Raw genomic sequence first — 25726 nt, forward strand, 5'->3', positions numbered from 1 at the left:
AAATCCACATTGAATTGTAAATCATGTTACCTTGTTTTGAAAAAATATTTAGATACTTGAAGAATTGAGGAGGTCAGCAAATTATATCCTGTGCAGAGATTGAAATTAAAATCTCAGTCTGGTCGTCTTTCTTTGTATACTGGTTTCCTTTTAGGAGACTGTTTTGGGTGCCAGGTACCTGGTATTTACTTCTATTAAACAAGACAGAAAATTAATGTCAATTTTTATCATATTCTTAGCCACTTTTGATTTTTTTATTAAAAACTAGATCAGTGGCAGGAAAAAAGTCACAAATAATCCCCAAATTTTATACTTTTCAACCTTTCATCTGATGGCCTTTGTTATTTTATTCCCAATAAGCTTTCAATATTTATACCCCTTAACCAGTTTTTAATGAAACTCACAGGATTGATTGAGGTAACAATTACTTTCTGCCTAGGAAGAATGCCAGTAGTAAATGTTGAAAATAATCTGCTGGTCCTAACCAGAACTACATGTGCCATTTATGTTAAAATTTGCTTTTTATTAGTAAAATCAGTTTATATTAGAGAGCCTTGTCCACTTACTTTGCATTTGCAAGAGAGTTGTCTTTGTTTTCAGAGGTGGCAGTTGTGATCAGAGTACAGAGGGAATGAATAATCCTTCCCTGTAGTATTCATCACTGGCCTCTAAATTTTAGCTATTGCATCAGCCCCACAACCACAACACCTTTGATTTCCTTCCAGTATCACCTCTGCTTTCAAAAATAATAAGGAAACTTTGAAAAATGACTGTGGCTTTAGGGAATCTGTTGTCTCAAAAATAGATGAAAGAGAAGATTAGATAGTTTGAGTTGCTTACTCCAGACAACATTGTTTCTAAAGTTCAGTGAATTTCTTATTCCAACTATAAATTACTTGTTCTGAAGCACAAACCATTCAGAAATTGTGATTGGGTATATGATTCTTGTCTCTTTAGTATGGTGAGAATTAACTAAATGAAAAGGGAAAGTAATGATGACTCAGTGATGCATAAATGTGTCCTTTGTTCTATAAAAAAGATGTAGAAATAGTTAATTTTGAACATATCTGATTTAATGAGACTAAAAGATGATCAATGTATGCGATAATAGTCTTTACACTAGATTGCTTTGTTATTTAAATTTTACTAACTACTAAAGGTGATTAAAAGGAATTTCTTATTTACTAGCTAACATTTTATATATTTCAATACTTGCTGTTTGTTGAAGTAAGTGAGAGAGAAGTGGTATGAATTAATGATGAAAGAATAAATACCTCACTGGTGTAAGAATATTTAGAAGCTCTGTAGGATATTGATAGGCAACAGCATTATCTGGACCTGTGCCTCTTTTCAAAATGCTAAAAAATCTTTACATTTCTTTGCCATATAACCTGTTTATAATGATAACAAATCTTTTAATAACGTTTAGATTATCTATGGCAGTATACTGTAGAGTACCACTGATTTTTTTTTTTATTGCTTAAGCTATTTAATGTTAATTTTCAACTACATGCTTTCCATATTTTAAATACCTGTTGAGATTTCCTTTGATGCCTATCCTTAGATTACAGTTCCATGCTGTCCTGTCAGCATTTAAGGAATACAAATTCAGATGAGTTTTAATGCTGGTTTAAGCAGTACCTAACTGTGGTATATTTGCTGGAGGTGGTGAGGGGGGAGATAACAATTAATGTTTTTTTTTAACATTTTTTTAATTGAGTTACAGTCATTTTACAATGTTGTATCAAATTCCAGTCTAGAGCACAATTTTTCAGTTATATATGAACATACATACATTCATTGTCACATTCTCTTTCACTGTGAGCCACCACAAGATCCTGTATATATTTCCCTGTGCTACACAGTACAGTCTTGTTTGTCTGTTCTACATTTTGAAATCCCAGTCTGTCTCTTCCCACCAAAATTTTCTTAATGCGGTGGGTGAGGTAATTAGGTGTACTTACTTATTTTTTAATGGAGGTACTGGGAACTGAACCCAGGACCTCATGCACGGTAGGCGCACACTCTACCACTGAGCTAAACCCTTCCCCAGCAATTCATATTAAAACCAAATATTTGTCAGTTAAGACTGTCTGGATTAATCCTTATTTTTACTAGATTGTGAGCTGTTGGAGAGAACATAGGCTGTGTATTTCCATCTGTGTTTCCCCACAGTGCTAATCACAGATGTCTTCTGTATACTTGACATTCTCTAAGTATGCTACCTAATTGAGTTCACAACATTATGTATCCATAACACCAAAGAGATTTTCGGCTTGACAGTGGGTACAGTCAGACAGGCATTTATCAATCAGAATGGTCACTGACTTTAAACAACAGTATGGCTACACAGATAAATAAACCAGTTGAATATAGACCTTGATTAAAGCCACATTTTCAGTTACCATTTACCGCAGAATCCTATGATTACAGTATGTTCTGTAGAGTTTGCTGTAATTTAGATCACCTTAAGAATCATAAGCAACTAATGAAAGAAAGCTGTGGCTCAGGAGTCTGTAAGTATTGCTTTAAGTACTCCATTTGTCTTAGAGAAACCTTGGAAAACCCTTTTGCTTTCTTTAGAAATGCTGAAAGGAAAAATGAAAAAATCTTTGGAGAATTAATTTAAACATATTTTAATGTAGCCTTTGTTAACATTAGGTTTCAAATGCTTAAGTTTTTAAGGCTATAGTTCTGTATATGATAGAACAAATACAGCAATGATGTATTATGCCCTTATTTTGGAGTGTGATGTTTTTTCATGAATAGGGTGACCATATATCCAGATTTTCCTGGAACAGTCCTGTTATAACTTTTAACCAAGCTTAATGATTATTACTTACTCTCAGAAATTCCCTGATGCGGAGGATAATAAAATATATGGTCAGCTCTTGGAAATTTTAGGTGTGGCTTATTGAATGAGTATACGGTTACTCCTTAGCAGTGATAAAGAGTGCTTCATTCAAGGGACTTTCATTGTCAAATAGTTAGCAGAAAAGAAGCAATGTGTTGCTTCCTCTCGCCTCAAACACACATCTACAACATACATGAAGCTTTGTTAGTAACAGAAAGGACGAAGTTGTATTTCTGGCCACGATAGATTTGTATGAAGAGCAGAGGAGGCCTTGTATTGGAGAGTACAATAAGCACATAAGGGACTTTGGTCCTACATTAACGTTGTGGCTTTTGAATGGAAAAGTATTTAATATAGTTCCTTGCCACCATACTAACAGTGTAACTTGAAAACAAACACTGGTTATTCAGGATCTTCCTTAACTTTAGAAATGTTATTTTCATTTTCTAGTGAACCAGGGAATAGTTTCTGATGAATTAATTTTTTTCAGAAATTAGTATGGTTTCATGCTTTCTCTGAGCAATAATAGAAATAATAGCTAATATTTAATGAATGCTTATTATTGAAAACACTGTTCTGAACACATTTCACGTATTAACTCAATTTGATTCTCAACAACATCTGAGGCAGATATTATTCTGATTTTACATATGAGGAAACTGTGGCTTAAGAGACTTAAGTAATAGTTAGAAAGTTGCAGAACCAGAATTCTAAACTAGGCATTTTTGCTTGAATGCCTATTTTATTAACTATGTTGAAGTGAAGAAGTGAATCATTACCTATGTCAAGAAAGCTGCATTATTGAGTTATGTGTGTTCACCTCAGTAACATGGCTTAAAAGCTTTTTTTTTTTTTAAATTTCCTGATGTTGAAGTGCATGCATATATGTTTGTGGTTAAGGAAGTTAGGAAGGTTGTAAAGAGCAAGAATCACATTAAAAAAAAAACAAACCAGTTAACTGAGGTTTTACTCTTTGCCTGATTAGTGTTAAGTCTGTTTACTGAATAAACCAGTTTTGAAATGCATGTGGGTTGGAAGAAAAATTGTAAAATTGGAAGAACTGATGTTATGGAGTAGTTGATTGTGTGTGTGTGTATGTTTATAGTAAACTATACATAGTATTGATCATTTTAACCATTTGTCAGTGTACAATTCAGTGGCATTACATACATTTACAGTGTTGTGTAGCCATCACTATCTATACCTAAAACTTTTTCATCATTCATAACAAAAACTGTGTACTCATTAAACATACCTTTCTCCCTACCCCAGCTTCTGGTGGCCTCTTTCTGTCTCTGTGAATTTGCCTATTCTTGGTACCGCATATAAATGGAATCATATGATATTTGTCCTTCTGTGTCTGGCTTATATTATTTGGTTTATTTAAATAAAATAGTTAATAATTGTAAACAAGCTGTTTTAAAACTATGGTCAAACTTTTATGTTTTATGGTAGGCTTTTAATTTAGGCTTTTAAATGTTAATTTACTTTAGTGTCATATTTTATCTTCCTTTTTTAATAATGAAGTTTGTTGAACAAGACAAGGGAGATTCAATTTAACTTATTGCTTATTACCTTAATATTAAGCCTCATGTGGCTCTGGTTCTTGGGAGCAATTGAAATCAAGCTCATGAGTTGAATTCTCCAAAGTTGAATAAGGCTTTTTGCTTTACTGAGATGTAGCTCAGTGAATGCAGAACACAGATAAGTCATCCCTGCTTTTAAAGTTGGATCTGGGGTTTAGCTGTTTATCTAGATTTCAAAATGTATAAAATTTTGTGTTTTAGAAGGAAGTACATTTCTTCCTAGAAGACTTGTTAGATACATTAGTATCTTACTAGTCATCTAGTACTACAAATTATATGAGCTTAAAAATCTTATCTATTCCTTAAATACCTTGATTTTGAGTCATTGATGACACATGGGGTTAGGGAGGAAAGCAGCTCAAGTCTGGAGTCTTTCTGCATTTCCTCTAGGGTCTGCATTGTCTTTAGATTATTTTCCTGTTAATAATCTGGTTTCTAGCACAGCAACTATCAAACTTTTTCGTCACAGACCTCTTTAGACTCTTAAAAGTTAACTGCAGACCTGAAAGAGCTTTTGTTTATTTGTATTATATCTAATTTTCAGTAAAAAGTAGAACTGATAGATTAAAATATTATATTTCAAATATTTTTAGAGATACGTAATAAGCCCATTATGTATTAATATTAAGACAACATTTTTATGAAAAATAACTTAATTTTTCCAGAATAACCAAAGCCATTTAGTGCAAAGAATGGCCTTGTTGTACACTTTCACAGCTCTCTTTACTGTGTGGCCTTGTTGTACACTTTCGCAGCTCTCTTTACTTTGTGGCTTAAAAGAAAAAAAACTGGATTCTCTTACTTGCTTCTTCATTAATCTGTTGTGATTTCACATGTTATGTAGCCCCTGGAAAAACTTCATTGAACATTTGTAAGAGAATGAACGTGAAAATGGCAAATAACATTCTAGTGCTTTTATAAAAGGAGTTTTGACCTTCCTGATTCCTAGAAGGGCCTGAGGGACCCCTTAGGAAGCTCCAGATAACACTTTGAGAACTGCTGATTTGGCAGAATCATGGCTTGAATTGGATGAATATTATATGCACCCTTGAGGAAGTACTATTGTGTCCCTTTATTTGAGAAGCTATTCTGTGAATAACATTTATTAAGCTAATTTTATAGTTCCATGAAGAATTTTAATAGCAAATCTGCATATTAACTGATGCTGTTTGCCAAAAATGTAAACATTTCAGAAATGTATTTTCTAAAAGTACCTTTTGAAAAATAATTTCTTGAAGTTTTTGAGAACTGTACTCATTTTCTATTTTGTTGCATTTTCCTATATTAAAAAAAAACCCCAACAGTCTACCAGTGTTTTCAGTAAACTCAAAATAGGGAATAATGCTAATTATCTGTAATGAGCAGTATTTTTTGGCACAATTAAAATTAATTTAAATGTAAGTTTAATAGAAATTAAAAGCCTCTTTGGGATATTGATTTTTGAATGTCTTTTTTTCCCCAGAGATGCTCCCTTTATAAGACTTATATTTTAATACACCATAGATGCTGTCTTTTATAGAATTTAATTATGGTTTAGTATTTGGTTTTTGTTTGTGCTTGTCTTTCAGTTATTTTTCCATTAGATATGAGTTTATAGAAATTAATTCCTTTACAAGTTATTTGTAAAAAATACTAATATTTCTATCAGAGATACTTTTATTTGTCTAACAGAATTTTTTTCTGTAGGCTTTTAGATTATTTTATAAATTAGAGGATTAAGAGATCCTAATAAAGATAAAATAGTTTATCTGTGTTATAGTTAACATAAAATTATCTTTTTTACTTTTTAGGTATGGAGTATGCTGATAACTTTTTTTGTTGCTTTAAGTTTTGTGACTTAAGTACCTTTTAACATTTTTTTTCTTCAGAGTTACTTCCATCCCTTTTTATACCTTTGTGATTAATCATTGTACAGTTTTAAGAAATACTTTTATGGTATTCTACTGTTTATTTTTTTAAGGGTAGATGGCACATGATGTGTGTGTATATATAATATTAAAAATACTGATATATAGAAAAGCATGTGGTGGAAGGTAGTAGTATCTAAAGATTTTTATAAACCTTGACTTTTTGTACTCAGTTATTTTTGTGCAGAACTTACTTACGAGCTTGATGGCTTTAAAGTAGAAGTTGATGAGACTTAAGGAAAGTGATCAGACTTACCTATTTGTAACATAGTAGTGTTGATGAAATTTGCAATTTCCAAGTGAGAAATAGGAAACATAGTTCACATAGTTCTCCTGTGCTTTTTTTTTATTTCATTTGAACTTAATAGAGATGTGATAGGTAGTTACTGTATGTATCAGTTAGCTCTTGCTCCATAACAAATTACTGTAGAACATAATTGCTTAAAACAACATACATTTATTATTGAACAGTGTTTGTTGGGGCAGCTTAGCTGGTCCTCTGCTTCAAGGGCTCTCACCCACTAAGATAATCACATCAAAAGTTTAGCTAAGAAAGGACTCATGACCTCTGTTGAAAAGATTGACTTCCTCTCCAATGTGGCAGCTTTCTTCAACAAAGCATGAATTCTGAGAACACAATAGAGGAAACCAGCAAAATAGATGTCACTGTCTTTTGCAACCTAGGCATGGAAGTGCCATCCCATCATTTTTGCTGTATTTTGTTTATTAGAAGTAAGTCATTATATCCAGACCACACTCCAGAGGAAAATATAAGTATCAGAGGTATAAAAAGACATGAATACCACGAGGCGGGGATCACTGAAAGCCATGTCTGAGGCTGCCATCACGTAACTTTTTTGCCTTGGTTATTCAGAGTAACAATGGGATACACTGAGAATAAGTTCATAGATAGTTTTTATTCAGTTTTTTAATTGAGTACAGAGCCTCTATTTTGTGAGAATTTAAAAAATATAGTTGAATTCCTTTTGATAAGACGTTTTACTGGTCTGCTGCCTTTCTGTCTTTGCTTCGGTTCCTTCAGTCCCCAAATAGGATTTCAGGTCCCCCAACCCCCATGCTTCTTTACATTTAAAAGTATATTACACACTGGAAAAGTTAAATCCTGTTCTCTTTCTTTTGAAGACACCAGATAGTATAGGCTGTGATATAGCTGTGTTATTTTTTCAAAGTGTCACATGTTTTGTTTCATAAAAATTTCAAATGGAATTTATCTGTTCTGAATATTGAGGTGCTCAGCAGTGCAATTAGTCAAGAAGTTTGAATCTAATCCAGTGATTCTCAAAGTATGGTATCAGGTCAGCAACATCATCTCCTTGTTAGGAATGTAAATTCTCTACTCCACTCCAGACCTACTGAATCAGCAGTTCTAGGGGAGGGTCCCAGCAGTCTGTGTTTTAACACTTTCTCTGGGTGATTGTGATTGTTGCTAAAGTTTCAAAACCACTAATCTATTCAGTCCCTTTAGAACTTGAATATTACTTTTCCAAAAGCTTTTGACCAGTACTAGAAATCTTACTTTTACTACTGTATGCAAAGCTTTCCAGGAAAACAAACATTTTTTTCCTACTCACTTTACAGATAAAGGATATGGAAAAGAAACACAATACTTGCCTTGTGTATTTCAAGTCTGTTGGCTGAGCAGCACATCTGTTGGTGGGGAAAGTTGGGAGTGTTGCTGAAGGAGAGGACAGGGAATTTTGAGATGAACCTCTTTCCTTACACAGTTTCTCTTTTGTTAATGAAAGTCAAATACCGAATAGTGATTTTTTTTTTCAGATGAGAATTATGTTAGTCTAACATATCACATTAAACTTTCTTAGTTGTATTTTAAAAACACATTTGCTAATTTTCAGAGAGTGGATTGTATAGTGTTTCATCAACTTTGAAGTTCTGTTTCAGTAAACATTTGCCAATAAAAATTTGCATTGAAATATCTTAGATGAAATAGAGATCTCACAAGAAGGGCCCTTTCTGGTTTTCATGCCAGCTTTCTGATGTGTAGATAATTATTTGCAAAGAAGACATCTCTACCTGTCTGTGTAGCATAGTTTTTCTTTTTGTTCTTAATTCCTTCTAGTTGATTTCTAAAAAATCTGTCCTATGATACTGTTGTAGGAAGATTGAAATTAAAAGCAGAATGTGATTTTAACTACCTTTCATAGCATACTTAATAATTTGGTTATATCATTTATATTTATGTTTAGTGAAAGTTTGACAGTTTACATGTTTTGAGGACTAAATTTTGAGAGGGCTGACTAGTATTTTCTTAGTTATTTTACATGAATTCACATTGTAGTTAGCTGCAGTGATGCATGTTGCTCGTGTAGTTACTGAAGTAGTTATTAGGATTATGGAGTGGGTTGCTGCATTTGGTATAGTTCTTTATCTTACACAACTGAGAAAATAGTCGTTTATTTAAATAGTTGTGAATTTAAATGTGAAAACTAGGTCACACAGTGAAGTTCAATAGTACTATAAAAAAATCTATACTGTTCTAAAGAAAATCAAATAATAGTGGATATTAACAACATTTAATATGCTTTGCCTTCCTTAATTTCCCATTTAGTTTGGTGTCTGGGACTCTGCTAGTTTGTATTGTTTCCTGGATTCTTTAGCTTAGTTAAATAGGAAGCAGCGGGGTACTTTAGGATGGATGGGAACTACCATGAAGTGTAGCTCATTTTCATAGACTTGTGGAGGCCTAATGATTTTTGAAACATGATGGCTGCCTTATATATCTTTTTCAGTCTTGTTGGTTTTGTAAGTTTAGCATATCCTTTTATTGCAAGGGTGGTTAAATAAGGTGTTTCATTCTCCATTTTAAGGCCACTTGCCACTTTAAGATCTCTCTGTATAAACCTCTTATTCTGGGAAAACATGCATAGAAAATTTAAAATAAATTATTAGCAGATGTTTCCATTGACAAACATTTGAAAGCAATTTTTTTTCATTATCTTTTCCCATGCATTTAGTTAATGAATTAGATTACTTTTTCCTCTTTGGGAATAATTTTGGTGCAATTTTTAAGATTGGATTTAGTAAACCACTCTGATTTTATTGAAGTTATTTATGGTATACAATTTTTCATGAAAAAGTTTTTTTTTTTAATTTTCCTACTTAGAAATGTCATTTTAAATCTTCATACAAGAAATAATTTGCATGACATATATATTTTAAATTAGGATTTAAGGGCACTTTTGACCAGTATAAATTGAGAATGTTTATACATAGTTTATTTCTTAAAGTTTATAATATGCAAATGAGTGAGAGTCACTCAAATTAGTATTTACTTCTTCTTCTATAGAAAGTAAACTGTCCACATTTATCTTAGTGTGCCCTTGGGGGTGTATATATATATGAATTGGCTATACCCCCATCTCTCTTCACACAAATCAAGGGAAATAATAGCCTTTCCCTACTCCTGTCAGTAATAGTAAAACAATTCAAATCAACACCTGAATGTCCCTCATAGCTTTACTAAAGCGAATATCCATCATCTTCAGAGTTACCTTGCACTACTTGCAGTATTGAGCCCACAGTTCACTTTCTTTATTAAACTGTTAAAATAACAAGATCAGACATTTATTATCAAACTTAGTGTTAATTTCATGGAGTTTGATATTTGTGTATGCACAAGTGTGCTTTTTTTAACTAATGTCTCACTTTGTTTGTGATTACAACTAGTGGGGGAAGCCTTGTTATCAAGTTGTTAGACTGGGTTTTCATCAGGAAGTTGGATGTTACACTCGAATTGTTGATCCTCTGCAAGAAAACAGAATGCTGCTTTTGAGTGAATAAGCCAGGAAAATGAGGCGAGGGGTTTTATTTCAAAGTTTTCTTTGGTGATGGCATAAATACATAACAGGTTATGAAATCCAATTACTATATTAAATTTCATCACTTGTTTTTTAGGTATTCCAATAACTGTACCACCTCCAGGTAAAATTTTTTTCATGTTTTCTCCATCATTGTTAATAAACATGAAATTTCAAGCTTATAGTTACAGGAGGGACAGTGTTGATGTGGTTAGAATATGGAATAGGCTTTTGGGATTTCAAGGTCCTATTTTCAGCTCTGCCTTGCTTCATTCCAGTTTTGATTAAGATATTTAGTTTTCTTATACCTGTCTTACCCATTTCTGTAGAAATAGAGATTCTGAGAAAATTCTTGCCATATCAATTTATTGAAGAAAACAGAGTATAGTATATAAAATATTTTATTAAAAATTATTTTTTCAGACCAGTGAATTTTTTGTATGATAAAGTGACTGCAAGAGAAGAGAAAGATCATTTATCTTGACTTTATTATGTTTTCTAATTTTTTTTACCCTGCTGGCATAACTCAGTACTGTGAGAAAATGTGTTCTGGACCACACAATTAGATAGGTTGACAACTGGTCAGATGGTTGTTCTTAGAGCATGTGATTAAATTGTTCATTGTTGTAATGATATGATCAATATGAGTTTATATGTGGCCCAGTGTAGTTTTTCACATTTTTTCAGGTTTTTTTTTTTTTTGAAAGTGTGATGCAAATATGATAGCAAGTGTGTTTACTGAGTTCAGTATTAAAAGTCAAGAAGTATAAAGAGAATGAGAAGTGACAGTGCTTATTAGAAGGGTAGGTCTAAATTCAAAGTGACCTTGATAAACAAAATAGTGGAGTTCAGATAGCATGCGATAGTATATGTATTTAAATGTGGGATAGAGAGCACTGATTGTGTATGAATGTGGCTGAAAAAGACTTAGCAGGAAAAGTCAAAGGAATCATTGGTGTGTCTTTTTAGGTTAAAGAGAAATGTGGTTGTAAGGCTGTATAAATAGGACTGTGGACACTAGGACTAAAGTGGTAATTGCTAAATTTTACACTGCTAAGATGTTTAATAGAGGAGTTATAGAACCTAAAACTAGAAACAGTGAAGATGAGCATGGTGAATTGGAAACAACTTGAAGGAGGGCCAAAAATTGATTTTAGTGGACTTTTGAGAAGGGTTAGGATTACTGGGATTCGTTTTTACATAGAACACTAAAAAGGAGGCTTAGTTGAAGGGTTTTCAAGTATGTATTTCGATGGATTGCTTCTTGTCTTCATTCAGATCAGCATATGAATTGTAGTGTGAGAGATTTATGTTATATAATTTAATACACTTTCTAATAGTGAGGGTTGTTAAAGCTTGGCAGGAATTGGTGTCATAAGGAATTAGTATCAAAAGTTGTAGAATCTTCAAGTCTTGTTGGGATGCTTTGTTGTCTATCTGAATTAGAAGGTGCAGAGAAGTTAACTGTTAAGGTCCCTTGTAGCGTATTCTGTGGTGTTTCATTTCATGCCTTCGTTAGGTATTGTGAATTATTTAGAATGCAGACCTCATGATATAAAGGTGCAAATTATTTTCTTTCCAAACTCATTCAGAAACTACATTATGTGCTTTTCTTTGTAAAATAGTTCTTCAGGGTTGTGCTATTTAAAACATATTTTATGGTGGATGTTCTCAGCCTTAAGCATTTATATATTTACTGGTAAGATTTTATTTATAAATTATACATTTTAAGGAAATTTATACATCCGAAATTCAGAATATTTTTTGAAAGGTAAATGCTATTTTATTTGCTTTTCTTCTAAAATATTTAAAGTATAACATACCTGTGGCAACACTACTACTGTTTTATATATGGAAAAGGTAAGGCATTGAGATTAACTTTCTCATACTGACAAAATGGGCTGTGTGTGGTGCTGAAAATAAGACCAGGTGTCCTGACTCCCAATTTGTGCTCTGTGTATTAGACCAGATTGTTCATTTATACTTATATTGCTCTAAAAATCTATTCATAATTTTAAGCTCCATTTTTTTTCTGTCCATTATAACATAGAGAAGCATGTTATGTCCCCAGAGAAATTTAGTGACACACAGCAACTTTAACTCTTAACATTAAATGTACATTCTGTTAACTTTTTTTATTTTATGATTGAATGTTTCAGGTTTTCCTCCTCCACCAGGCGCTCCACCTCCATCTCTTATACCAACAATAGAAAGGTAAATTAGTATGGATACTGTAAATTTTTATTATTGATAGGCTTTTGGCAGAAGAATCATATATATCTTGGTAATACTTCAAAGACTTAATTTTATAAACAATAGTACCTGCCTTTTAATTCATAAGTCTAAATCTATATTAGTTACTTTTATGTAAAATTTTAGACCTATAAGAACAAAACAGGACAGACAAAACTAAATAATAGTATTTTGAAATACCTTGCTTTGATTTATGACACTCTTATTAAAGAAACTCCTAGATGGGTGAAAACTTGGTTATAGTCAGTTTTATGGGAAATACAAGCAGATGACTAGTAATCATGAATAATGCATGTCTGTTTTAGGATTAAGTAAGGACAGCTATTATGAGGGACCATATAGTAAAGAAGAACTGCCTAAGTCCTTGCTACCCTACACAACTCAGCTTCCGCAAAGGCAGATCCCTTCTGCATAGCAATAGCCTTAATTTTTATACCCTGCACTTAGGATTTGTTATTTGGAATGCTGTGGATAGCAATGCCATGTTTAACAGCATAGGCTTTGGAATCACACAGACCTGGTTCAGATTTTGGCTTCAAGATTTCCCAGTTTGGGGTTGCTAGGCAAGGTTCATAACTATTCACTGGGACTGTTTCCTCTTTACTGAATGAGATTGATAGAATTGTGAAGAATTACAACAGCTAGTGACTATAAAGCATCAGCACCATTCTTGGCAGTTAGAAACAACTAATAAATGGTGGCTATTATTATTTCCTCTTAAGTGGCAAATAAACTATTAAAATAGTGTATTTCTGAGAAAGTGATTCAAATTATATAAAAAGAAAAATTGTGAGAACTTTACATCAAGAGCATCAAACCATGAATATGATTTCCAAAAGAAATGAGAAAACTCAGTGAAGTGGGAATTGTGAGACTGTAAGGATTTAATTTTATTAAGTCCTTGTTAATCATATATTTGTTTTCTTAATCAAAATGTTAAAAAGTATTATTTGTAGATTCTGTCAGTAGGGCTGAATTTCTGGTTTTTAATTATTGAAGTCATTTTTTTTTAAGGCTAAATTTTAACTAAGTCTGAAATACTCTGTTAGCCTCAGTTTCTGTTATCTCATGAGTTGGCTGAGTTGGTTGGATTATTCATGTTTAATAGTACTAAACAAGCTATATCTTCTTTACAATGTGTTAGGTGTTAGGTTTAATTTTTTTGAGGTTAAAAAGCCTGGGTTTTTAGTTTTAAAAAATAAAATTATGGAATTACAGCTACCATTATATGATGGTTAAAGAAAACTCGTAATTCTGTCTTATGTTTTGCATTTGCACCAAATTATTAAAATTCAGAACTTACTTGCAACACATAAAAATACATTTTTCTTTAACAGTGGACATTCCTCTGGTTATGACAGTCGTTCTGCACGTGCTTTTCCATATGGCAATGGTAAGTGTTATTTTTTTAATTGCTCAGATTCAATTTTAATAAGTAAAGTGCATAAATACTTTTAAAGCAATAAAAACATACTTCCATGGTTTAAAATACTATCTTACAGTGCAATTTAAAAATATTAACTACAGGAATAACCAGGTCTTATGTACATTCCAGGTTGCTTAATGGTATACTTTTCTTTATCAACTATACTTTTAAAAACTAATAAAGATGACACGAGGGGTATTTATGCCTTGCCTTTTCCTAAAGGATTTAAAATTTATCTCCAAATTGTCCATCTTTGTTGTCCATAATCTTTATGTTTCTTGACTGATGACATCCAGCTAACCTCATCTTTCCACCCTCACTGGTTTATTTTTCCTTCTAGATCATTTGGCCATGTCCTCTTTCATGGTCACTCTTGACAACTTTATCCATTCTAAGGGCTTCTGATACCACTTTCTGCTTAGATCTATTGATCCACTTACTTATTTTAAAAATGCTGTGTATTATACTAGGTTTTAGGGATACAGTAAACTAGACATAAGTTTGCTTGCCTGCAGTGAATTTATAGGCTAGTGAAGAAACAACCAGATGACAGAAGATGGTGTCATAAGAGCATGGTGGCATGTTGGAGGGGTCTCCCAATCCCAACGAATGGAGTGTGGCTGATTTGACTTGGGGTTCAAATCATGTTCAGAAACATGGGGCTGAGAGAGAGCATGGTAGGCTCTGTGAACTGAAAGAAGTATGGTGTGGGTGGAATGCATGGTGAACATCTAGAGATGAGACAAATTGTGCAGGGCGTTTATAGCTGTGTCTTAGAGCTTAGACCTTGTTCAGAGGGCTCTGAGGGGCCATTTATTTTTATGCTGAGTTGTGTCATTGCTAGGTTTACATTTGAAAAGGGTCCATTCTGGCTACTTACTGTGAGAAAATTGTGGATTTGTAGGGAATGCCTGCTTGATTGGGAGAACAAGAAGCTGTTGGAGTAATCCAGGGGAAGAAATGTATGGTCCTGTATTCAGTTAGTACCATGGGAGATGGAGAAAATTAGTGGTTCTAAAGGCATTTATGCAGTAGAATTTATAAATATTGGTGAGAGATCAGATCATAGTATCAGTCATATACTTTCAGTGACCTTCTAGGTATCTGTGTAAGTGTACTGTACTGTCGTCCTTCAGACCCACCTTGTTCAGGCCACATACTCCATTCATTCACATCAAGAGGTAGTGTTTCTGTTGACTTATTTGTTTTTAAGGTTATATCATTTCCCCAACGCCCCACCCCTGGGCTTCCAGGAAGTTGTATTCTTTGGGTTGGAATCTTGCTTCCCCCCTCATTATTTATGTGACTTTCATGGATCTTCAACCATTAAATCGAGAGCGTAATTCTTCCTCATAAGGTGAAGTTCAATGAGAATACATAGAAGCACCGAAGTCCTACCACTTAATAAACACTCTGTTTAGCTGTTATTTTTATGATTCTCCCCACCATCTCCAGTAAGCTCTGAGTTCCCTCCCTTTTTTGCACTTTGAGGCAGTGTAGCATAATTGTTAAAGCAAAGGCCCTGCAGTTAGACAGCCTTGGTTTGGGTCCTGGGTCCATCTTATCTTAGTAACTTAGGATAAGTTAAAAAAGACGAAATCCTTTTTCTCATCTGTTAAAGTTTGAATATAAAGTACTCAGCACAGTTCCTGTAATATGTAAGTACTCGATAAGCTTTGCTTATTAAGTTAAATTTTATTTTTAACCTCTTTGGTAGCACTTGCAATTAAATTCTTTGTGTATTTGTTTCTGTACAAATGAACGTGAGGATTAGCCTACATCAGAAAGAATATGACTTTATTCTTGAAGTTATCTACATAATTTCCTTGTGGAAGATTTCATTTTTTGAAAAACGGCTGATTAAGCATTTAACCTTTTCTCAAAGTAATATATGCACATTTTAAATAAAAAATCAAGAGTTTTCTGTTCATTCTTTACCACCCCCAACTCCTCTCTCAGGTGGGGTGTTTTTTGGGTTCTTTTTTCTTTAATGAAGGACTTCAGTACCAACAATGATAAAGCATAGTGCAAGAATTAAGTAAAGTTAAAAGTTTTCTTTATCCTGTCAAAGCCTTGAAATGAAGATGATAAATACAGCTTCCTCTTTGTTAGTAATTTTGTGTCTTACCTTTTTTTATTTCAGAATTTTATAATTCATCCTCAAACACTACTGTGTAACTATAGATGGAAATACTAATTTTTCTTGATGTGCATGTTAAGATTGTGCTTATAAAGTAATACCTAGTTAAAAAGTAATCTTTGTAGGAATATTAAAGAACTGTCTAGACAGACATTTTTAATGGTTTTTAGTTTTTCTGATGTTCTACATGGCATTTCTGCATAAGCTTATTTTAACACTATTTCTTGATTATATAACTTTAGATACCATCTGTTGTCTTCCTAGTAGGATAGATGTGTATTTTGCTCACTTACCATCACTGCTTCTCTCCTTTTCCCCACCAGTGTTTTTATTTACTTCTGTTTTTATTTACATACCTACCCTCTGTTTCTAAGCCTTTGTCTCCTTTTCCCACTCTGCCTCCCAGCTTTGATCAGCCACATTTCTTATATTCTGTCTTGTAACCAAAATTATCTGTACCCTGACATATTTTTTATTCTAAAAGCTAAACAATAAGCCATATTTACATTATTATGGCTATGTAAATATTGTGTACTAGAGAGATAATTATACTCAAGCCCCTCAAAGGAGAAAGTTTCTGTGGCAAATACATAAAAATTATCATTTTTTCCTCTTATACTTTATCAGTTTGCAAAATCATACCACATTTTAATCGGGTTCATGATTGGACCGTGACTTTCTCTACTTCAAGTATATAAAGATTATTCTTCAGCACATTTTCCCCCCACAAAGTGTTCAAATTTTGTTTTTCATGTATGAGTTCTTAAGCCGTCTAGAATTAATTTTTGCCTACGTTATAAAGTAAAGATATAATTGTCCTAGTGTTATTTGTTAAGTAGTAGTGTCATCTCCATTCGTGTATCAACTTTCCCTGTATTCATGGATCTGTTTCTTAGCTTTCTGGACTATTCATTTGGTTAATTTAACTATCTCTGTGCTAATAATGCCACACTATCTTAATTTTGAGTTTTATAGGAAATCTGATACCTGGTTCAGCAAAATCTATTTACCTTATTCTGCTTCGGAAGTATCCTTAGGCCATTGCTCTTACTTACCTATTTTAGAGTCAACTTTGCAAGTTTCATGAAAAACTCTGTTAAGATTTTGATTCATAACTAACACTTATACTATGCTTACAATATGACAAACACTTGTTAATTCATGTAATCCTGACAGCCTTATAAATCAGGCATACTGTTATCCTCATTTTATGGGCTAGGGAATGGAAGAATAGCCAGATTAAATTACTTCCCCAATGTCACACAATTAGTGGCAGAGTCAGGATTTGAAACCGTGCAGCCTGGCTCCAGAGTTCTTTCTCCTACTATACCATATTGTTATTACATTGGTGCTGTAGACCAGTTTGTATGGAATTCATACCTTACAACGTTGAGTCAATATGTGAACAAGGACTCTCTCTCCATTTAGGGAGATGTTCTTTAATGTGTCTCAGTTGAATGCTATAATTGTCCCCATATACATCTTGCACATCTTTAGAGTTTGTTAGAGGTACCTAATGTTTTTGGTTCTAAATGGCATACTCATTTTCTGTTTGTATTTGCTTATATTTAGGAATATAATTTTTTCTATGTAAAATAGGTATATATTGATCAGTACATATGCCGTTTACCTATTGAACTCTCACTATAATTTGTCTGTAAAGTCTCTTCAGGCAGTATCACCTACAGATCCTTCCCTTTCAGATTCTTATTCCTCACCCTCAATCCCCTGTTTTTGGTCTTATTGTGCTGGCTAGGACCTCTATATGATGTTGAAGTACTGAAAGTTGAGTTCTTGTCTGGGACTGCCCCCCTCCTTTTTTAAGGAGATGCTTTTATATTTATGCTGCTAGATTTTTTTTTACTCTTAGGTGTTTTTTTCCCCCTAGATTTATAGTTTTATTTTGGTAATAGTTGTTACAGTGAGATCTACAAACATATACAGAATCATTATATTTAAATTCATATAGAACAGTATTTACATTTTTAAGTTACACTTTTGAAATCAGAAGATGAAGTACAGCTTAAGTTTTACAACAAAGAAAAATACACAGGACAAAAACAGTTAACAGTAATGGTACAGCTGTCTGTTCTTACACAACACATGGAAACTGTCAGAAATCTACATCTTAATTTCATTGTCCAAATCATTAAAATATAGATGATTCAGTGCCATTTTGCCAGAAATTCATTTGGCAGGATCATAGACTAACATTTTTGAAAGCAGATCCAAGCCATTTTCATCCAAGTTTTTGACATGGGATGCTAGGCTTCCTGGTTTCCATTTGAGAAATGCATTTTCATAGTCCTGTAATTCCACTTTTCTAGCCACACTTCGTTATTGGGAGTGTCCAAAGCTCTGACAATTCTGAAGAGTTGATTGACCTCTGAGTCCTCATGGAAAAATAGTTCCTTAGTTGCTAATTCAGAAAATATGATGCCTATACGCCAGATGTCAACTGGAGTTGAGTAGAGAGCTGACCTCCAGCAATACTTCTAGAGTAGATCTACACCAGAGTGTTACTACCTCGTGTATACACCCTAATAGGTATTCCAAAAGCTCTGTCAAGGCCAAAATCTGCCAGCTTAATTGTTCCTTTATTATCAATCAGTAGATTTTGAGGATTTGTCTTTGTATAGAACTCTTCTAGACTGACAAAACAGTCCCTTGTAGAATTTGGTACAGATAACTCTAACAAGTGAAGAATCCATAAACTGACGAGGAGGGATAGAGTCCAAGTATTTCTTGAGATCCATGGAAAGGAATTCAAAGATGAGCTATAACCTGGAATCCTGAATAAGCACATCGTGAAGACTGACTATATTTGGATGACGAAGTTCTTTTAATAGAGGTATTTCCCAAATGGCAGTACTAGGAACCCCTTCCTCTTCACTTTCTCGTCTGATTTTCTTCATGGCTACCACTTGACCTGTAGTTTTGTGTCTGCCCTTATAGAAGACTTCACAGGTGCCTTCTCCAGTTTTCTCTATTTTGGTATAGTCTTGAATAGTTAATCAATGGGTATGGTAAGTCCCAGCTTATTATCCCACGACGAAAACATCGGTGGCTACCAGGTTGTTGTTGCTCTCCCGTAACTTCCAAGCACCAGCTTTGAAGCTAAGTGCTTACTCTTAGGTTTTTGATAGAACCCTATGTCAGAATAAGAAAAATCTCTTTTGGTCATGATTGGTTACTTTTTTTTTTTTTAAATAACCACTGATTTATTTAGGATTTTGACATCTATGTTCATATATAAGATTGGCCTGATTTTCCTTTATTTGTACTGTGCTTAACTGGTTTTGGTATTGAGGTTATACAAGCCACATGTGATAAGTAGGGGAATAATTTTTTTCCCCCTATTCTCTGGAAGTTTGTATAATATTAAAATGATCTGTACCTTATAAGCTAGTAAAACTCACCTGTAAAAGCCATCTGGTATTATGGAAAGGTTTTAAATTACTGATTTAAAGTCTTTAGTAATTATAGGACTATTCAAGATTTCTTTTTATTTTTGAGTCATTTTTGTTATTTATTTTTTGAGGAATTGATTTATTTCAACTAACTTTTTAAATGTGTTTGTGTAAAGTATAGTATATTCTCTGTATTTCATCTCTGCAGTATCTGTTGTGGTCCCTTATTGGTTCTGATATTTTTATGTCTCTTTCTTAATCTCATTAGAAGATTATCATATTTTATTTGTCTAGTCTTTAAAAACCAACTTTCAGCTTTATTTATTGTGTGGTAGTTTTCTACTCACTTGATTTCTACTTTTATATTATCTCCCTTCTGTTGGATTATTCTATTTTTTTCTAAGTTCTTAAGTTGGAAGCTTAATGCATTTACTTTCCATCTTTTCTAATGTAGTGTTTTTTTTTAAGATTAATTTTCCTCCAGAACAGTTTTCATCTCTAGCCTTTTGATACATAGTATTTTTGTTTATGTTTGATTTTTACATTATTTTAAATTTATGAATTTTTTGACCCCTGAGTTATCAGAAATATGTTTTAAATTTGAATTACATGGAGATTATTTTCCCATAACTTTAATTTATTTTTACATTTTTTTATTGAGTTATAGTCATTTTACAATGTTGTGTCAAATTCCAGTGTAGAGAGCACAATTTTTCAGTTATACATGAACATACATAATTCATTGTCACATTTTTTTTCGCTATGAGCTACCACAAGATCTTGTATATATTTCCCTGTGCTATACAGTATAATCTTGTTTATCTATTCTGCATATGCCTGTCAGTATCTACAAATTTTGAAATCCCAGTCTGTCCCTTCTCATCCCCACTCCCCTTGGCAACCACAAGTTTGTATTCTATGTCTATGAGTCTGTTTCTGGTTTTTTTTTTTAAGGTTCCATATATGAGCGATCTCATATGGTATTGTTCTTTCTCTTTCTGGCTTACTTCACTTAGAATGACATTCTCCAGGGACATCCATGTTGCTGCAAATGGCGTTATGTTGTCGTTTTTTATGGCTGAATAGTAACTTTTAATTTTTACTTCTAATTTCAGTGATGTGGTGATCAGAGAACATGGTGTTTGTTATACTTATCCTTCAAAAGTACACAGTATATTTTTTATAAATGTTTCATATGGGTGAGAAGAATGAGTCTTCTTTACTTGGCCTGGGCAGTATTCCATGTTATGTCCATTAAATCAACCTTGTTAGCAGTGTTTTGCTCAGTTCTCATATATCTATAATGATTTTTTTGTTTGCTTAAAGTGTTGGTAATTGAGAAAGTATATTAATCTCCCATGATCATAGTGAATTTTTCTATTTCTACCTGTATTGTTTCTATTAGTTTTTACTCTATAAAAAGTAATTCTATGTTGTTGGATACTGGAAGTTTAATTGTTCTGTTTCCTTGGTAAGTTGCATCCTCTGTCTTCATATATTCGTCCTTTCTTCCTCAGTTAATCCTTTATGTATGAGTCTGCTTTGTCATTATTATAACTACTCATGGAAATTGGGGGATATTAGTATTTTCCTCTTTTTTCTCCTGTCCTTTTACTTTCAACTATTTTGTGGGTTTTTATGTCTGTTATATTCAGAATATAGGTAGAATGTTTTAAAGTACAAATCAACAATCTTTGTCACTTAACTGATTAATTTAGTCCCTTTTTCACTGTGATTTTCAACTTTCAGTGATTCAAACTTATGTCCCCTACTCATTCTTTCCAGTCTTTTTTGAGTTGACTGAGTTTTTTGGGTGATTTTAAAAATTGTTTTTCCCTGTATTATTTTAAAATAATACATTTCTATTTTTTTTTTTTAGTGGTTACTCTTGAAATGTATTATGCATATATCTGATAGAATTTTTTTGGTGAACTCTGTTTATAAGCTTTGTTTAGTTTTTTATGAATGCTTTTGTCTTATTCTTAAAATATAATTTTGAGTACAGATTTTTAGTTTGATTGTTACTTTCTCTCAGCACTTTGAAGATGGCCTGATGTATTCTAGTTTACATTTTTGATATTGAGAAGTTTTTGACGTATCTAATTCTGTTTGCTGTTCACCTTGCAAAATGAAGAGTCTTTGTTAGATCTTTAAGGTTTATTTTTGGTTATTTCCCTAAATTGTGGGTATTTACCAAATGTTATTTCTCTTTTCTATTTATAAAATAATTTTCTTTTTAATCTAATAAAGCACTTTTGTGGGATTTTTGTCTTATTTTTCAGTAACTTTTCGTTGTCTGTTTTGTTTTTTAAGTATTATAACTTGTTTTTAATTATTTTTTTTTCTCTGTAGTTGCCTTTCCCCACCTTCCTGGTTCTGCTCCCTCATGGCCTAGTCTTGTGGACACCAGTAAGCAATGGGACTATTATGCAAGAAGAGAGAAAGACAGAGACAGAGATAGAGATAGAGACCGAGAGCGAGATCGTGACCGGGACAGAGAAAGAGAACGCACCAGAGAAAGAGAGAGGGAGCGTGATCACAGCCCCACGCCAAGTGTTTTCAACAGGTTTGTTCAGTGCAGGAGTTTGTACGCGTGTATTTTTATATGCACTTTTGAATTTATATTTGGTGCAAGGATGGAAAATCCAATGCAATTGGGAAAGGGTTGCTTGAAGAGTAGTTGGGATAGCCATTTTAAAAGCATCAAGGCTATTTAATTTATAGAGGCTTCCCATTATCTAAAGCAACGGTCTTTAAATTTGTTCATTTTTCCCTTATAAGAACTTCAAAAACGTCATATCCCTCACGTATTTTTATATTGCCATCTAAAATTTTTCACCTTAAGTTTAAACAGTTGCAATATAGATATAATTTCCAGTCTATTATAAATATCACAATTTTAAAATAAAATTATCATTACTCTTTTAAATATATCCAGTGGATTAAGAACACCATAGTGATTTGTTAAACTTCATTATCCACTTTTTTAGAGTGTATAAACAAGCTCTCTTTAACAGTTGGAAATTTTACAATTTTTAAATTCTAATACAAAATATTTTCATTCTTAAAAAAGTTGTTTATTCATCCATCCTATCTTTCCTGCAACATCCCTATAAATTAAAATGTGCAAAAAAATTAATGACCATAAGATTAAAGTATTTAAATTTTTTTAATTTTAGTTATCAATATTTTTATATATAAAAATAATGCATATTCTGAAAATAATGGAACTACATTCCTTAATATTACGGGAGTGCTTCTACCCATCCACAATTAATATTTGTATCCATGAATGAATATTACTGTTAGGGAAAAACAGGTTCTGCCATTGATTTTTTTTTTTTTAAATATGCAGATGTAAGCATTGAAAAACCTTGTTCACATAAAATATGTAAATCAGAATTGATGGAATTTTGTTGTGGCTCTGTCACCAAATTATTTGAGCACTTTGAGATTTAGTGATGTCGAAATTACACAGTTACCCTGTCACCAAAAGTTATTTTTAAGGATCTATCAGCTCATGACTCAGTGTTCTTAAAAGCAGAGAATTGGAAACCACTTGATTGCTACTCAGTGTAATTGTTTTCTAGGACTGCTGAAACAAAAATACCACAAACTGGTAGCCTAGAACAACAGACATTTACTCTCTCACAGGTCTTGGGCGGTAGAGGTCTGATATCAAGGTGGCAACAAGTTGAGTTCCTTTTTTGTAGGCTTTGAGAGAGAATGTGTTCCATGCCTCTCATGTAGCTTCTGGTGGTTGTTAGCAGTCCTTGGTGTCCCTTGGTTGGTAGATGCATCACTATAGTCTGTCTCTGCCTTCACACGGCATTCTCCTCTCTGTGTCTGTGTCCAAATTTCCCTGTTCTTATGAGGATGTCAGTCATTGGATTAGGGCACAGCCAAATGCAGTTGACCTCATCTTGGCTTGATGATTACATCTGAAAGACCCTGTTTCCAAGTAAGGTTACATTCACAGGTATGTGGGTTAGGACTTGAACATATCCTTTTAGGGGGATACAGTTTAACCCAGTAATTAAAGTCTTTAGTTTTCTCAGTTTCTTGGAAGGATACCAGAAGAGCTTTGCTGAGACTATCAAAAAACGACCGATTACGCTTAATACTCTTTCGAGTTACCCTGTTCAACTTAATATGCTCAGAAAGGATTAGGGAAATTGAAATATTGTTAATTTTAATACATCTTTGCCAAAATGTCTTTAAAAAATGAAACACCTTTATTTGTGTTTGGTATTTATTTTCATGCAGCCTTGGAGCTGCAGTTTTCCCCAATTCCATTTATGGAAAATAACTACCAAAAAACTTAAATTAGTAAAAGACAGCTTATATTGTCAAGCCAGCCGGCCACATCACACCCAATTTCTATGGGGAAAAAGTCTGACTTCATTTTTCAGTTCAGTTAGTGAGTTAATCCATATTCCCTGTCTAAGATAAACAAAATAGTCACAGAGCTCAAATAACATGCTGCCTCCTAGATACTCTGTTTTGCTTTCCTTCAGAAGGAGTTTTTGTTTTTGTTTTTGTTTTTAACTAGTTCAGGAAAAATTATGACTCCCACCACACTATAGTATATCTGAAGTTAGAACACCCCAGAGCACAACCCAAAATACTCCATTTCTTACTTCATATTTTGTCTCTTACAGAAAGATGTGTAAGAAAGACCTAAAGCCCTATAGATGCTTTTTGGTTCCTTGAATAAAATAGGTCTTATTGACACTGATATTTTAAATTGGATCTTTTTGATGCTATGGTGGTTTTTACAGCCTGAGCTAATAATATACTATAGTAACATTGATGAAAAGAATGCCTTTCTTTTGTAAAAGGGCAGGAACATGGTGGAGAAGAGGTTCACTGGAAAAGTGGCATGATGTTTTACCTGTGTATCATTAGGCAGTTCAGATTTAGGAAAGAATAAATATGGAAGCTGAGGATCTGGAAATTGATTCCCTAGAACTTTCTGTACCATTGGAAAGAATTTATGTACTGTTGGCCTAAAGAATAAATTCAAAATTCTTTTGTGATTGACAGGTCCAGTACACCTTCCTATATTTTAACCCCAGTTCTCAACCAAGCCAATATACTGCATGTTCTAGCTTCACTGAACTAGTTGCTCTTCTGAAAAATCCCTCATAGTTTAACGTTTCCTTTCTTCATGTTACTCCTCTCCTCTCTGTCTCACGAACTTTTATTCATTCTTCAGGGTCCAGCTCACGTTTGTCTTCTGTGAGATTCTTTAAAGCATGTCTTTCTTAGTAAGCCTGTTTCATTGACTACCGTTTTTCATTTCTGTATCCTCAGTACTTTGTACAGTAATGCCTGGCACATAACGAATGTGTCAATGAATAAAATGACTTACACGTATCAGGGGAGGAGGACAAATACAACAGAGAAGAAACAGTCTTGAAAACTGTTGGTGAAACTGTGTTAGCTAGTTTAAAAGGGATAAAAAACAACTTTTATCTCTATCAAAGCATTAATTTCAGTGTCTTTCTAATTAACATATTAGTCTAGGTACCCTCACAATGTAGAATGAAATAAGTTAACTTCCTTTTGATACCAGCTATTTTTATGGTTGAGGTAAATATAAGGTATACAGACAGTTTTTTGATTTGCTGGATGAGATGAAGCAATGTATCAGTTCAGGATATGAGTATATGCTTGATTCAGAAGCATTTGTTCTGTTAGATGTGATCATATAATTGTATACTTCCTAATCCAAAAGGCCCTTAGGGATTATCCAGTCTAAATTTCGACTTGTCACGTGAGGGAGTGAAAGCATAGAGAAGTCAAGACAGCGGCACAGCAACACTGTCTACTGGAGACGCGGTTGCAGTTGAGGTGCTACTTGAAGTCCTTTCTTGTCCTGGAATTAGGTAGTTGAAACTTTCTGTTACTTTTCATTTTCCCTATTACTCTCTCTGCACTTGATTTCTTTTTCTGTTTTTTTCTTCTTTTGGAGGTGGTGCGGAATCAAATTCACGTAATTGTCCTTTTTTGAGTCCCTGTTATGTACTAGGCACAGAGCTGTGTGGTGAGGATACAGAATTATTCATACACTGTCCTTATAGATTTAACTATATAATATTATCAAGGTAATTAGAACTGGTTAGAAGTTTAAAACTTTACCTAAAAAACTTGCAAGAAGAAACTCAACAGGATGTATTAATCTCTTTCCTGCCTATAGCTCCTAATAATATGACCTATACATTGTAGGCAGCTGGCAAAATTTTTTTGACTAAATAAGTAAAGGTATGATACATACACGTTTCTGTGTGTATGTTTTGTGTTTGTATGGT

The 25726-nt window shown here is 33.2% G+C and overlaps 1 protein-coding gene and 1 pseudogene across 34 annotated transcripts in view; one reads left to right on the forward strand and one right to left on the reverse strand.

Annotated features, from left to right (window-relative positions):
• Positions 1 to 25726, forward strand: part of FIP1L1 (factor interacting with PAPOLA and CPSF1) — a 68412-nt gene that overhangs the window by 35538 nt on the left and 7148 nt on the right. For 18 of the 34 annotated variants that reach the window (XM_032497441.1, XM_032497450.1, XM_032497432.1 and 15 more), the window contains 4 exons: positions 10281 to 10307; positions 12343 to 12397; positions 13774 to 13829; positions 21765 to 21978. In XM_032497441.1, coding sequence (XP_032353332.1) covers positions 10281 to 10307; positions 12343 to 12397; positions 13774 to 13829; positions 21765 to 21978 — 352 coding nt within the window. The remainder of the gene's footprint in view (positions 1 to 10280; positions 10308 to 12342; positions 12398 to 13773; positions 13830 to 21764; positions 21979 to 25726) is intronic. The other 16 variants (XM_032497459.1, XM_032497466.1, XM_032497503.1 and 13 more) reach the window with 4 other exon arrangements.
• On the reverse strand, positions 17940 to 19013 carry LOC102513483 (annotated as a pseudogene).

This window comes from Camelus ferus, chromosome 2, assembly GCF_009834535.1.
Source record: "Camelus ferus isolate YT-003-E chromosome 2, BCGSAC_Cfer_1.0, whole genome shotgun sequence".
NCBI classification, from domain to species: Eukaryota; Metazoa; Chordata; class Mammalia; order Artiodactyla; family Camelidae; genus Camelus; species Camelus ferus.